The 16385-nt window shown below is 45.2% G+C and overlaps 2 protein-coding genes across 2 annotated transcripts in view; one reads left to right on the top strand and one right to left on the bottom strand.

Moving 5' to 3' along the window:
- Nucleotides 1–16385, top strand: part of LOC308292628 (E3 ubiquitin-protein ligase RNF170) — a 484996-nt gene that overhangs the window by 215287 nt on the left and 253324 nt on the right. The window lies entirely within an intron of this gene.
- lrrc52 (leucine rich repeat containing 52) overlaps nucleotides 7412–16385 on the bottom strand; it is a gene marked incomplete at both ends in the record, with an annotated part of 49094 nt that continues 40120 nt past the window's right edge. The window contains one exon of the mRNA XM_080723938.1: nucleotides 7412–7746. Within this exon, the coding sequence (XP_080580064.1) occupies nucleotides 7412–7746 (335 nt within the window). The remainder of the gene's footprint in view (nucleotides 7747–16385) is intronic.

Here is a 16385-nt window from a genome sequence, read left to right as displayed (position 1 = left end):
TGGGCAAGAGATGGGCAATATAATCGATAGCAGGGACCCCTAACCCCCCCCCCACACACCCCCACACACACACACGAGGGGAAGAGGAGAGGAGGATGAAGGAGTGATGGAATAGCCCTTTCCTCTAATGCATTTATTGGCTCACATCAGCCACGTTTCAGAACAATGCCCTTGGCAATGATTATCTCCATAGCAATAGTTAATGAATCTGAACCCCAATTACCTCACAATGTTACACTTGCCTCCAGATCTCTCTCACACACACGTACTGTACGCACGCACACAGGCATGCACACACGCAAAGAAACACACACATACATACACACACACACACACACACGCACGCACGCACGCACGCACGCACGCACGCACGCACGCACGCACGCACGCACAGTCGCACACACACACACACACACACACACACACACACACACACACACACACACACACACACACACCTTAATGCAGTACTGTAGCTCCTGAAGACTTCTCTGGGGCATCATTTATACAACAAGAATTAACATTTTCAACAGAAAATACTGTCACAGGCTTAATAGAACACATGGATGTCCCAATGCATACACGTTGAGCATGTACCGTATATGTAACTGTATGAGTACTCTGTGTACTATTATATGCCATCCGACCCGTTTGCACCCCATTACAAAGTCTGACACTTTCCCCGTGCATATATCGGCACATGTGAGCGAACAACACAACACACACAAGAGCACGCATGCCACGGATCATCTTTCTCCTTGGATGTGGGGTATTTATATTCGGTTTCGTCCCCCGCTGTCATCTGTCCTCGTGGGGTTAACACTAGGGTTCCCTTCTGTCACGTGCACACATAGACATCAAAGGGGGCTTGAGCCCCTGCCCTTTTATTCTTCTGTAAAAAGTGCCCTCTCTGATAGGGCTGTCACAATTATTACATAATCGTCTAATCGTGATTATTTGACATTATCGCAATTATTTTGTCATAATCGTCATAATCGTGAATGTTGAAAAATGTCAGAAATAGTGGAAATAGAAGATCTACAAGCTCACAACGCGTCGCATCGCGACGCGTTGTGAGCTTGTAGATCGGCTATTTCCACTATCAAAGTTATTTTTTAAGTAGTACGTTGTCAAATATGTCAGCAATGTCTTTGTATATTTAGGTTATGTGTCATATCTACCATGTACAACTTCAAAGCCTAAAAGCCAAACAGAAATGTAATTATCATCGACAAAAACACAATTAAATCGTTAATCGCCAATTATTTGAGTGACAATTAATCGTCATGTAAAATGTCATATCGTGACAGCCCTACTGTCTGTGTAGAAATCCATGCCGTACGCCACATCTCCAGTATTGGCTTAATTATGCCTATAGTTCAGTGTGGTATCAAGCACCGAAAATAGCCGACCTCCAAGGAGGTCGGCTATCGATATTTCCACCAAAAGGCCCTTTTAGAAATGTCAGCCCCTACCTCTCTAACATTCTCTGCACGTCCCTGCTTCTGTCACAAACAACATTTTGTGTGATCATGCACTTCTTTTCGGCACCCTGACGCCCGCGCGCTCTGACCTACAGGTGGTGCAGAGAGGGCTGACATTTAGCCTCTGCTTAACAACCCTACAGCTGTCTGCATCAGGGACGTGCTGGCCATTGGGAAAAGCGGGACAACTCCCGAACGGCCGGTTCATTCCCGGCCGGTCCAGGCCAGCCATTAGGCCCAGACCCCATTTTGGGGGCTGGGCGGCCAACAAAGTAAATCGTCACTGTCGGGCAGAAACCTTGTATCTCCAAGTTTAAAATGTGTAATTCTTTTCGCAAAGCAAAGTCCTGCTTCATCATACAAGGCTGTCACACAAAAGTAGTGAAAACAGCTGATTTACAAGCACACAACGCCTTGCGGTGCGAGGCGTTGTGTGCTTGTAGATCGGCTGTTTTCACTAGTTTAAATCATTTTAAAAATGGTTTTGGACATACTGTACAAGGTTTCCACCCGACAATGACGAAATATAACTCATGTAATTGGCCCACTGGCTTGTCACTTGTCATGATCTGAAATGGCAAATCTTTGAATAGCAGCAGCGCTATAGAGAGAGATCTCTCTATAGCATGCAATGAGGGCCTCTCCAACTCTTTTTCCCGGGCTCAATCAGGGGCCCAGCACGTCCCTGGTCTGCATGGAAACAATGCTGACCATCAGCCAATAAGCCAGAAGACACCTAGGGCGTGTCATCAATAACCTTCCAACAGCTCGGTCCCAGGCAGCTTCCCTTTCAATATTTTAATGTTTGATGATCGCGTCCTTGGCTTTTAAGGAGCCAGGGCTTCCATTATCCTATACTCGTGCTTTTATAGTCAGAGAGTGTGTGTGTCAACTGAGGCCATTGTGTGTGAGTGTGTGTGTGTGTGTGTGTGTGTGTGTGTGTGTGTGTGTGTGTGTGTGTGTGTGCGTGCGTGCGTGCGTGCGTGCGTGCGTGCGTGCGTGTGTGTGCGCGTGTGTGTGTGTGTGTGCGTGGGTGTGTGTTATATGAGGAAGATTGACACGCCACAGCACAGACACCTTTTAAAGCCGTTGAGACAGGTTTAGGAGCTCTTGAATAAATGATCTTGTAATGATAGCCTAAAGATCAGACAGACAGTTGATAGCTCCCTCTGTGCGTGTGTGTGTGTGTGTGTGTGTGTGTGTGTGTGTGTGTGTGTGTGTGTGTGTGTGTGCGTGCGTGCGTGCGTGCGTGCGTGCGTGCGTGCGTGCGTGCGTGCGTTCGTGCGTGCGTGTGTGTGTGCGAGTGAAAGCTGATGACAGCCCGGGACTCATCATCTTCCGAGGACGGAGGGCGGATGAGGGGATGAGGGGTGGATGAGGGGATGTAGGGATGGATAGAACGAGAGACAGGAGGAGTGTTAATGTTCCGTAGCTTGAGGATCTTGACTTTAGCTGCGTCCTTGAGACTGCGCGTGCGTGCGTGCGTGCGTGCGTGCGTGCGTGCGTGCGTGCGTGCGTGCGTGCGGGGCCATGTGTGTTTGGGAGAGATTATCATACAAAGAAAGAGAGTGACTGAGTGAGAGTGTGTGTGTGTGGGGGGGTCTGCGCGCGCGCATTCGTGCGCACGTGCACTCTAGTAAGCTCTGATGGATTTTGACTACAAATTACCCTCCTATTCAAAAGCCTCGCTGCCATCTACTCATTCTCCATACCAGCACATGCACCCACATAATGACATACGGCTGATCGCATAAATCATACGGGATTCGGGAAATATCCACACGAACAAACACGTACACACACACACACACACACACACACACACACACGCTTATAGTCACACACATGCTCAGTCATTCGTTCCCACTCGACTATTATCATGACACGAGACCGCGTGTCGTTAGTCGCAGGCATTTCAGTCATCATGGCCAGATGAATCGGGGCCCACCCTATCAATCAGCTACTCAATAAAAACACTGGCTACCATCAATCTAGGTGAATTCCCGTGTAAACCCCCCCACCCCCCCACAGCCCCCCCTTCTTATCTCTACCTCTGGAGTTTGTGTCGGTTCGTCATCGCTTAGGCATGCATCCATCCATACGCTGATGGACAGAGCGGAAGCGGTGAGCGATGGGTGGAGGAGGAGAGGATGTTCCCGTCCAGACCAATGAATCACTCGTCCATCGGCGCGCAGAGAGAGAGAGAGAGATGGCCTGTGATCGTTCTGCCCCATTTACGCGCACGCACGCACGAGCCAGGAGTCATGCACGTATGCATGAGCACTCACACCCCGCACACTCGCGCGAATGCACCCACCCATCCGCATGCACGCACGCACAAACGAACACGCACAAACGTACACGCATGCACGGGCACACAAGTGCACAAACGCTGATGCATATAGCGTACACACCTTCACACACACACACACACACACACACACACACACACACACACACACACACACACACACACACACACACACACACACACACACACACACACACATACATTGGAGCTCCCTTTACACCATGACATCTGGGCTACAGACCGGGGCCTGTGTGTGCGTGCATTGGCTGTAATACCAGGTCAACCAGTCACTATAGTGTAGCATCACTCTGACTATGTCTTCAGACACCACCACCACCACCATCATCATCAGCAGCAGCCTGCCCTATCCTGCCCCACTTTTACAGTATAAGCGCTGTTATCGCGAGTTGGAAACCTTGTATGTCTGAAACCGTGCCGTTTCTTTATTATTCATTTTTTTAAGCATTTAAAAATTGTCAAAAGGAGACGATCTACAAGCTTGTAGATTTGTTATTTTCCCTACTTTTGTGCGACACTCTTGTATGATGAAGGAGATCATTAGTTGAAAGAAAAAAAAGAAAAGAAAGAAAAAAAGACACAAAATATAGGGAAATACAAGCTTTTCTCCCTGATGGCAACGATAGCGTGCCTACTAGACCCCACAAGTAGACTACTATGCAGAGACTGGCATGAGAGGCTAAGCTTGAGTGTCTCACAGCACAGAGAAACTTTATACCCAACACTGACATAAACATTAATTCACACGTACAGCATGTATTGGATGACATACAATCAGATACTGACACCATCGGTGGGAGGCGGAGTTCCTTTGTCTCTCCGCTGGTTTAAAAAACAAAATACGGTAAAAAGGAAATACCACAAAATGTGGGAATTCACAGTGTGCTCCCATGGTCCCATGGCCCCCACTCTTTTCCTAAAGCCCAATACGTGCTCATTCCGACAGTCCGAACCTTTCTCCGGAAAAGGGAGGTGATACGACTACAACAAGGGTCTTCAACGTTTTCAGGCCAAGGACCCCTTAGCTGAGAGAGAGATAAAGCATTTTATACATATTGTATAAAATGGGATGTAGATTTTCAACGATTTCATAGATAGATTCATAGACTTGTTTGACAGCACTGTCATCAGTCTATGTTGGATTCATGTTAATCTGTATGTTCAGACATTTAACCGCTTAAATCGTCGATATTTTGTAAACTTGACCTTTCACTATGTACTTGGTCTGCTCTTTTTTACCTCTACACCAAACCTATTTGCCAAAAATAGCCGATCTACAAGCTCTCAACGCCTCGCGCTGCGAGGTGTTGAGAGCTTTATAGATCTGCTATTTTTGGCTAAAGTTCTCTTTGGAAAAGAGATGCAAGGGTTCAAGTTGTTAATTTAAAAGAATGATCCTATCACACAAGGATTTGGCGGCCCCCCTGTAGTAACTCTAAGGACCCCTAGGAGTCCCGGACCCCCTGTTGAAGACCCCTGGACTACAAATCGACGCCGTTCCAAACTTCCGGCGGTCTCAGGAACGTTTCCTCAGAACTCGCGCACATCCAGATGAGTCTCTGAACTATAATTCTGAAAACCTTTCCCGACGCCGGAAGGGGCACGCATTGGCCTCGCTTTTGTGAAGACACCAAAATGTACAAGGGTGAGTTGTTCAGTTAAAAAGGGATATATGAAACAAACTTTATTTATTATTTTGCCTCAAGTGACAAAGTAATGCTGCATATTTTACAATCCATGACTTATTATGGTGAGGAAACGACCCAGGTGCTTTTTCTTGAGGCAGAAAACTATATAATAAATACATTTTCTGAAGAGCAGAGATAGTAGTGAACGATCCACACATTACTATTGTCTCGGGTTGAAATCAGATGTGAACTCACTGCAATTTACTGGTATTCCCTTTTAATGTCATAGATATAAGGCATCACTCTCTTTGTGACCCCCTGAACCTTTCTTGGGCGTTGCATGTGCTTCAGTGTGTGTGTGTGTGTGTGTGTGTGCGTGTGTGTGTGTGTGTGTGTGTGCGTGTGTGTGTGCGTGTGTGTGTGTGTGTGTGTGTGTGTGTGCATGTGTGTGTGTGCGAATCCGTGTTGATGCAAGTCTTTTAATAATTAGCATTAAACTGACGGTAAAAGTCTCAAGAGCACTTCACATTAGTACGGAGATATCTTCTCATTCTCACCCACAGATTCCAGCTCCAGCGAGAACTGTGCTGAGATGGACCGGTGCCCACAGGTATAACTGCTTAAATACGTCTATGTGTGTGTGTCTGTGTGTGTGTGTGTGTTGAGTGGGCATGTTATTGCTCTCAATAATCTTAGAGGTCATTCTGTAGTCCTGAAGTGAAGGCAAATTCCTCCTTATTGCTGTCTGTTTTCGATCTCTCTTTGCATACAGTATGTCCATCTCTCTCTCTCTCTCACACACACACACACGCACACGCACGCGCGCGCACGCACGCACGCACGCACGCACGCACGCACGCACGCACGCACGCACGCACGCACGCACGCACACACGCACACACACACACACACACACACACACACACACACACACACACACACGCACACACACACACACACACACACACACACACACAGTCTCACTCTACAGCACTCGAACACACTGCTTCACCGTCAGCAGACACACAGATCAGTCTATCCTTGTGTCCATTGCGTCGAGGAGCATACCGTAGTTCACCCCCAAAACGACTTATTTTTTTCTATCGATTACTCACCCCATGGAGACTTAGGATTCGTGGATTTTCTTTTGTTTGTTTGTTTTTGTCGCGTTCCTAAGCCAATACTTTCAGGAGACTCTTTGTGTCTCCATAGGGAACAAAGCAGGCTTTCGTTGTGTCTCCATAGGGACCCACTGCTGGTCATCAAATGATTGGCTTAGGAATGCGACAAGAACAAAACAAAAGATATCCATGAATTCAAGTCTCCATGGCAGGGGTCTTCAACGTTTTCAGGCCAAGGACCCCTTAGTTGAAAAAAAGATGAAGCCGGGACCCCCACTACACATTGTATAACATTGTGTTGCAGATTTTCATAGATTTCATAGATAGATTCATAGATTGTTTTTACAGCAGTGTCATCAGTCTATGTTGGGTTCATGTTAATGTGTTTTTTTCAGACATTTAACCACTTAAAATCATTTTTTAACCTCTACACCAAACCTATTTGCCAAAAAAAGCTGATCTACAAGCTCTCAGTGCCTCGCGCTGCGAGGCGTTGAGAGCTTGTAGATCTGCTATTTTTGGCTAAAGTTCTCCACAGAATGGGGATGTGAGGGTTAAAGTTGTTCACTTAAAATACTGTAATTATCCTATATCACAAAGATTTGGCGGACCCCATCTAGTAACTCTGGGGACCCCCTAGGCATCCCGGACCCCCTGTTGAAGACCCCTGCTCCATGGGGTGAGTAATCGACAGGAAAAAAAAATGTTTTGGGGGTGAACTATCACTTTAACTCCCCAATGAGAGGCAGCGTCTCGGACCACAGAGCTGTTCCGTTCTCAATCCAACCAGCTCCGCCACCCGTCCAGGGGGGGCTTCCTTCTTACATCCTCGTCCGTCCTTTCCGTCCGTCAGACTTGCATGCTGGGCTTGTTCAGGTCCCCGTTCGACTGGCTCTCCCGGTTGCCCCCGCACCCGCCGCCCATCATGCCCCGGTCGTCCTCGTCGTCGCTGTCCTGCTGCTCGCCCTTCCGCTTGCTGTAGCGCTCGTACAGCACCATGAGCACGCCCATCACCCAGGCCGACACCGTGCCCGCCGAGAAGATGACGAAGCCGATGGCGATGAAGAACAGGTAGTCCCAGTAGCCCAGCCCCTGGTGGCAGTCGGCCCGCAGCTGCATGCCCACCTCCGCCAGCCGCTGGCCGTCCAGCTCCGGGGGGCCTGCGCACACCGTCTGGCCCTCATCTGGGAGGGAGAGGAGGAGGAGAAAGAGGGGAGGGCACAGGAGGAAGAAGAAGAATTTATTAGAACAGTGTTTCTCAAACTTTGCAAATTTCAAGGTCTCCCCTTAACTCTGGCAGTGTACAAATGGAACCAAATGGACCCGTTAGGGTCCTCTCACACACATGCGCATTGCAGTGACAAGACCAAGGGTGATAACGGGTCTACCAGCTCCTGGGAGCTTGTAGTCAGACTACTGAGCCTTAGCCAAGGGATGGCAACGGTGATAACAGACCGGTGATAACATACTAAGGGAAGACAACGGGGATATCGGCTGGCGGCACCGAGTGCCACGCTGCGAGCTCGTAGATCTGCTATTTTTGAAAAGTCGTGAAAATGTGTGCAAATCTTTGAATATATGTATTCTTTTAAGCGAACATTTCAAACTCAAATTTTGCTTCTGGGGGGGGGGGGGGTCCCTGGAACTAATGCATTTATTTTGGGGGTCCTTCACATGAAAAGGTTTGAGCACCACTGACATAGAAACATAGGTGCTAGAAACCGAGTGCTCGCAGGCGGCACTCAGTGCAGCGCTGTGAGCTTGTATATCTGCTATTTTTCAATAGTTAAAGCACCCAGGACCCGCCCCCTGGGTGGGGTTGAGGGAGAGGAAAGAGGGAGTGGGTGGGGGGACGGGTGGTTGAATGAGGAAGAGGAGGAACGGGAGGTGCAGGAAAAGGGAACGGAGGATAGGAGGATAGGAGGAGGAGGAGGATAATGAGGAGAGGAGAGGAACTTCGGAGGGGGAGAACGGATTAATGAGGAGCGACAGAGAATAAAGGAGAGGAGAGGAGAGGAGAGGAGAGGAGAGGAGAGGAGAGGAGAGGAGAGGAGAGGAGAGATGAAGTGAGGTGGAAGATAGAGGTCAGCGTGTGGAGATAAAGAAGAACGAGAGAAGAGAAAAGGGAAGGAATTACTTTGAGTGAAAAATAACCCATATTGACAAACAAAAGGAAGGCGCACGGACACGCATACACACACACGCGCGAGTGCACACACACACAAGCACACAAACACACACGCACACGGACTCTAACAATGCAGTGATAACCTTTGTGATAAATGATCCCCAGAGACACAATAGATTTCCTCTGGGTAATGCAGGTCTTGGGTGTCTAGGACATGGCAACATTATTATGCTGCTCACACTCACACACACACACGCGTGCGCACGCACACACACACACACACACACACACACACACACACACACACACACACACAAGCACGCATGCATATAGACACACAGACACACAGACTTGTGCACATGCAGTCGTGCGCACACACACACACAAACGCACCCAAACACACACACACACACACACACACACACACACACACACACACACACACACACACACACACACACACACACACACACACACACACACACACAAACGCATATGCATACACATACACAAGAAGGTGACCAGACTAGCTGTGACCTCCCTCCCTCACACAGTGGCGTCAGTTCAGCAAAAGCTAAGGTATGTTGCCATACCTTAGCAACAGGCATGATGAATTTATTTTAAGAAGTACATTTAATTGTTTCCCCCTGTTGCCAAGGTATGGCAGCTGCCATACCCTGCCATGTACCCAATTAACGCCTCTGCCCTCACAGCTCCAGAACACACGTGCACGCGCATGATTACAGGCAAACAAATCACACTTTAGTAGCTACAAGATAAAGAGATGAAGAGGCTCTCTCTCCCCATACTAAACATCATCTGAATACCATGATGATTAGGGAACAAATTAAACAGCGGACATGCAGCGGACACAGAACAAAGATACACTGAGCACTAAAACACACTTTGCATACAAATTATGTAGGGGGGAAAAACTACTGGGGGTGGGGGTGTTGTTGTAGTTGTACAGTTGTGTTTCTGTTTCAGTCTTGTCTGACTGATTTTCAGTGGTGGAAAAAGTACTCAAATGTTTTACTCAAGTTAAAGTATCAATACTGCAATGTAGAAATACTCCTTTAGGGTGCCCTCACACCAAAGTACCTATGAGAGTGGAATCCGCGTTCCGCCAAAGCATTTCAATGATAAGGGAGCGTTTTTTGCAGAAATCCTCTGCTGGCATGAAACCGCTTCACTCTCATTGAAATGCATTGGCGGAACACAGATTCCTCTCTCATAGGTATTTTGGTGTGAGGGCACCCTTAGGGTGCCCTCACACCAAAATACCTATGAGAGTGGAATCCGCATTCCGCCAAATGCATTTTAATGATAAGGGAGTGTTTTTTGCAGAAATCCTCTGCTGGCATGAAACCGCTTTCACTCTCATTGAAATGCATTGGTGGAAAGCGGATTCCACACTCATAGGTATTTTGGTGTGAGGGCACCCTAACAAGTAAAAGTCCAAAATTCAAAAAGTACCAAAAGTAAAAGTACAAAATATTTGAAAATAGCAGATCTCTTCAGAGCTTGTAGATCGGCTATTTTCAAACAGCCTATTCTGTAGGTATAACATAGGGCTAAAGTGGTTCATGTTTTTATAATTTATATCTGCAAAGTAACTAGTAACTAAAGTTTCAAATAATTGTAGTGGAGTAAAAGTACAATATTTAGTAGAGTACAAATATCTCAAAATTGTACTTAAACACAATACTTAAGTAAATGTACTTAGTTACTTTACACCACTGCTGATTTTAGAACGGCAGATAACACAGTATATCATCACTGTCACCCGCTTGTGGTTAGAGTGTCCGTCCCGAGACGGTATGACCCCGGCTGGGTCATACCAAAGAAAGAAAAATGGGAGCCAGTGCCTCCCTGCTTGGCAAGCAGCATCAAGGGTTGGATTGGGGGTAAGTCCCATACTAGTGTAATGTCCAGGGGGTTGTACATCAAGCTGCCTCACGCTACAGAAACAAGAGATAGCCTTTGCTCTATTTTCATCCGTGCCTTACGCCTTATCCCTAAACCTTTTTGCAATGTTCTCATATTTTTATATTTATATTTCAAAATAGTAAAATAAAGGCAAAGTTTAGGGATATACCGGTAAGGCGTAAGGCATGGAGGGAAATCTAGCTGATAGGCTCATGCCCTATGGGCCTCATGGCTCGGCAAGTCTTATATCGTCCAAAACAGAAATAATACCTGTGTTCCAGTGGATCCAATAATGTTGTTATTTAGTCACAAGCTCTTGTCAATAATTGTTTTCATTGGGTCAATATTTATAAAACCCACAGCCACACTTAACCACTTTCACTTAACCCATGTCATTTTAGATTTTATAGCTAATATAGCAACATACGTTTTTTAGAAAACAGTTTTCAGACATGTTCAGAATCAGCCGCAGGTATAAATTGAGAAAGGTCGGTCCTCATCGATTTTTCTCTTCAGTGGTAGATAAATCGAATTTAACTTCCAAATGTTTCTCCTCAGTATGATGACCTGATAAACACAGGACAAATCTCCTAGCCGGTACAACACCGTCTGGAGATGACGCGCTCTCTGCAAGAGTAATAAAGTCTTTTTGTTTACTGGGTGCAGGATTCGAGTAAGTAACAGGAAAAAAGGGAATATCCGCACTCTCTGGAGTAGTTTCTTGTAGAATTATTAAATCTACAAGCGTCTCAAAAATTAAAGAGTTTTGAGACGCTGAGGAAGGCCACACGGCCGAAACCGGTCCGTCTATTCGGTGAGATGCTGTGAATTAATGATTTAATAAATCTACAAGAAACTACTCCAGAGAGTGCGGATATTCTCTTTTTTGGAGCTGTGTGAAACACAGGCTCCTTATACGTGGCTGTGTGGGTCTGTGTGTGTGTCTGTGTGTCTGTGTGTGTGTGTGTGTGTGTATGTAGCCTGACTTCGGCGCGTAACTAGTGCCGCACCATTTACGCCACTCGCGCAATATATACATCAAAATGTGCGGCTCGGCCCGGAATGGTGTTCTATTACCTTTCGTTCCGATCCGCCTTACCATGCCGACGTAATCGGCAAAAAACGACGCTTAATTGTCCCCATTGACTTATAATGGGACAATGCAAGAAATCACTTTCAAGTATTTTTCTCTCGTAAACCATAGGAGCTACAGTTTCAAACCTCGGAGAGGAGATTCATAATGATTTTAAGAATGAATCGAAAAATAATTACATCACTCGGCCTCATGGTGGCGCTATAACGGCCCACTTTACATTTTGCCCCGTAACTCTTGAACCGTGGATCGGAAAATTAAAATTCTTTTTTCCCTGGATTCCTTGGGTCAAGACGCATCTCCCCATATAGGCCACGCCCATTTGCGCCAGGATATATTTTCCGCCATCTTGAATTTTCGCCAAAACACACTTTTTGCTCCTTTTCCTACATATTTTCTTCAAATGTCACAAAAAACGGTACACATGATCTACACACACACACACACACACACACACACACACACACACACACACACACACACACACACACACTAACACACACACACACACACACAGCTCCACTTCACACGGGTGTGATTTTTCCTGGTTTAAACACATGCATGGCAAGCAGCAAATCCAGCAAGGCTGGGCAATATAGACTTGGCACACCAATATATTCCTGTGTTGTTGTCGAAAGCACAGAATAATTAATTGCAAAACGGTCTCATTAATTGTGTCGGCATGACTCAGCCACACTTAACCACTTTCACTTAACCCATGGCCATGTCATTGCATGCATGCATGGCAAGCAGCAAATCCAGCAAGGCTGGGCAATATAGACTTGGCACACCAATATAATCCTGTGTTGTTGTTGAAAGCACAGAATAATTAATTGCAAAACGGTCTCATTAATTGTGTCGGCATGACTCTGCAAGAACCAACAGCAGCACTCAGTGCGCTAGTGACACCGGCGATGGGCACATTTACATACTTATGTGGACCTTCTCATGCATTTTCGTCCTTAGTTGGTTAGACATTTCAGCTGAAGTTGCACATGGGCATTGGCCATTGGCAGGAGATTTTTCACTTTTCCAAAATGTAAGCTGTTTATTAGCATTTTTGCCATAAGCTATGGGATCTTTAGCCCTGGTCCCAGTGTGATGTATTACAATGTATTACAAGATGGTTAATAACAGCAGGCATTGCCAAGGCCGTTTCTAACGCTTATGGTGCTCTATAGCAAACCCCTGCTTAATCCCCCCAACACAAATTGTCAGGTGAGGAGGGCAAGAGGCTATTTGGTGGTCCTGCATTGAAATGTTTGGGAGCCCCTCCTGTAGCAAATCCTCCCTGTTGCAGGTGTTAGAGTCAGATGGGTTTCTGATCAAAACTTTTTTTTATATATTTTGACTTCAATCTGGTCCAAAAATGGCTGCAAAATAACAAACTTTTATTGAATAAAAGGAAGTCCAGTAGCATGTTGTTCGGCTCACGATTATAGTGGTGCAAGTGCTACAAGATTCTGATCTATTTTGAAGATGGTTCTTATCTGGAGAAAGTGGACTCATCTATATACCTCAGCCTCATGATTGATCCAGAACATTCCTTTAATCCTCACATTGAACTTAAAGGAGTAGTTCACCCCCAAAATGACTTTTTTTCTATTGATTAGTCATGCCATGGAGAGTAGAGTTCAATAATATTTTTTGGTTTTTGTCACATTCCTAAGACAAAAATTTGATTCGAGTAAATTTACCCCCATTGATTCCGGATGGTGACCCGTTTCGAAACGGGTCACCATCCGGAATGAATGGGGGTACATTTATTGTTATCACATTTTTGTCTTAGGAATGTGACAAAAACCAAAACAAATTATTGAACTCTAGTCTCCATGGCGTGACTAATCAATATAAAAAAAGTCATTTTGGGGGTGAACTACTCCTTTAATATTAAAATAACTTATGGCAGTTTGTGCTCACTTTATCCTTCAATTAACTCCTTCTCATTTGAAGTACTGTAGATACTCATCTCAAGCCTGATAATGTATTATTTAATTCCCTGTGTAGATTTGTACTGAGGTGTCCGTACTGAACGCACCACTGTTCTCTGTGTGGTTCGCTTAATTGGCTGCAGTCTAACAGTCTTGCAGTCTTCAACGTTTTCAGGCCAAGGACCCCTTAGCTGAGAGAGAGATGAAGCAGGAATCCCCTCTACATATTGTATAAATGTGTGATGGAGATTTTCGTAGCTTTCATAGATAAATTCATAGACTTGTTTGACAGCACTGTCATCAGTCTATTTTGGATTCATGTTCATGTGTATTTTCAGACATTTAACCACTTAAATCGTCAATATTTTGTAAACTTGACCTCTCACTATGTAGATCTAGAAGCTTGTAGCCGATCTACAAGCTTCTAGATCTACTATTTTTGTCTAAAGTTCTCCTCGGAATAGGGATGCGAGGGTTCAGGTTGTTCATTTAAAAGAATTATCCTATCACACAAGTATTTGGTGGCCCCCCTGTAGTAACTCTAAGGACCCCCAAGGGGTCCCAGACCCCCTGTTGAAGCAACTTCACTGGTATCTATTCCTTTTTAAATGTGTTCACTTTAACTGTCCTTTACTGGTATATTTGAAACAGTCTCTGGTTCCATATAGATCACCAAATATCCAATTAGACATACACAATATCCCTATTTTATTGTTCCTCAAATTATTTTCTGAAGTTGGATGCAGTTCATTCCACTACAAAGCTCCATTTGACTGGAAGGGTTAGGGTTAGGGTAATCTTCCTCTTTCTCTCAGATCTGTTGCATCTCTTGGCCCGCTTAAGGACTTCCTTATATTCACACATAAAGTATATATACACAATACACATCTTGTGTATTTGTATTTTATGTAATGTTTTATCTATGTGTATAGGACCCCCTCTAAAATGAGAGGAAGTTCAAGTTGGAGTAGGGTCGAATTTTGCAGGTCAATCCCGAAAATGTGACGTTTGTTCCGCGTCACTTATGGCATGAACCAAGAAATGTCCCCCAATTCAGTGGTCCATTTAATCATGGATTTAAAACAAAGTTTCTTTAATGGCTCGCTCCAATTACCTTCTTCAACTAGAGAACGGCTGCGACATGTCAAAAATCTATGTGTAGGTGTGGTGAGTTGTGCTGAAGCTCCGAAGCTCCTGTAGGTGTTCTGTTGGTTTCGTTGATGCAGGTGAGAGAGATCTCAGCGACAAGCACAACACAAAACATGAATGAATAGCCTACTTTTAACATTAAACATCCCTGTAGTACTATACGATGACAGTAACCTTTGTCAGAGTACTTTGTGCTGTAACATTTGTCAAGAGTATTGGAGAAAGGTCTATGATGTCTATGACATCATATCGATGATGACACATCAACTTGAGAGAGTTTGGGGATTATGGGCAGGTTTTTCAAAACCAATCAGGTCGAGAGCGATTGAGGACACACAAATGCACGCACACACGCGCGCGCACACACACACACACACACACACACACACACACACACACACACACACACACACACACACACACACACACACACACACACACACACACACACACACACACATGCATGCATGCATACACACAAGCAAGCAGGGTACACGCTGAGAGGAGCATTAGTCAAAGAGAGTGACACCGTCACACACTAAAAGAGATAAAAATACATAGAAATATATCACAGAAAGGCAAACCCGGAGATTCTGCTATTGTAGTCAGACATCACTGGATGAGTCGTTTTGACTATAGGCTATACAGTATTTGCAGTGTTTGACACTTTTATTCTCAAGTGTGTAGAAATGAGATCTGCCAGCAGTCTCATAGAGGAGAGCACTTCCTCTGTTCCAGTGATCCAGTGAGTCACCACTCCATGTGGGCACAACTTATGCAAAATCTGCATCACACATTACTGGGACACCGTAGATGTGTCATCTGGCAGGGCCTTTGGTGGAGTAGGTACTAAGGTCTAAGTCTTAACTATTCAGGTTAGCTTGCAAGCTACTGTAATGGCTAGCAAGTATAGCTGATTAACTGAATCATATCATCTAAATATCAAATCAAATGTAGATAATAGGGCTAGAGATTATGTATATTTAATGTGTATGGAGCTTTATACTTTTTGATTCTATTTGATTTAAATGTAATAGGCCTATAGGCTTCGTGGTGGCTTCACAAAATGATTAGCATCAATCCAAAGCTACAGATCAGTGGTAGCCCTGCAAGCCAAATGACGTCATGATGACGTTATGATAACATCCTCCGGTGACTCCGGTGATGTTCAGAACTAGGCCAGATCACAGCCCATATGGGAATGATCTTGACGTCATTACCAGGATGTCATATGGATTTTTTTGTTTGAGAGGATTATTGCGACCTAGGTCGCAAGTTTACTATGAAAACCGGCCCATCTTGTCCACGTATCTCTACCTGACACTGTGGTTCCCCTGAACCATCACTGTGACATCACAGGTGATATCACAGGTGACATCACCTACTGTATGTAAAAGTCCATATATGGGTATTCCCCAGAATCCCTTTTATGCCCATATATGAAGATCCCTGATGTCAGATGGCCAAAAGACATAATCTGTGTGGCTGGTTCAGATAGGGATCTCCATGTATGGGCATAAAAGGGATTGTATGTTGTGATGTCATGGGAACTACTCTAACAGAATCCCTTGCATGCCCATATATGGAGATCCC

This window comes from Nannobrachium achirus (assembly GCF_963921795.1).
Source record: "Nannobrachium achirus genome assembly, chromosome: 1".
NCBI classification, from domain to species: domain Eukaryota; kingdom Metazoa; phylum Chordata; class Actinopteri; order Myctophiformes; family Myctophidae; genus Nannobrachium; species Nannobrachium achirus.
The sequence above is the reverse complement of the archived record's forward strand: the minus strand, read 5'-3'. Positions and strand labels throughout refer to the sequence as shown.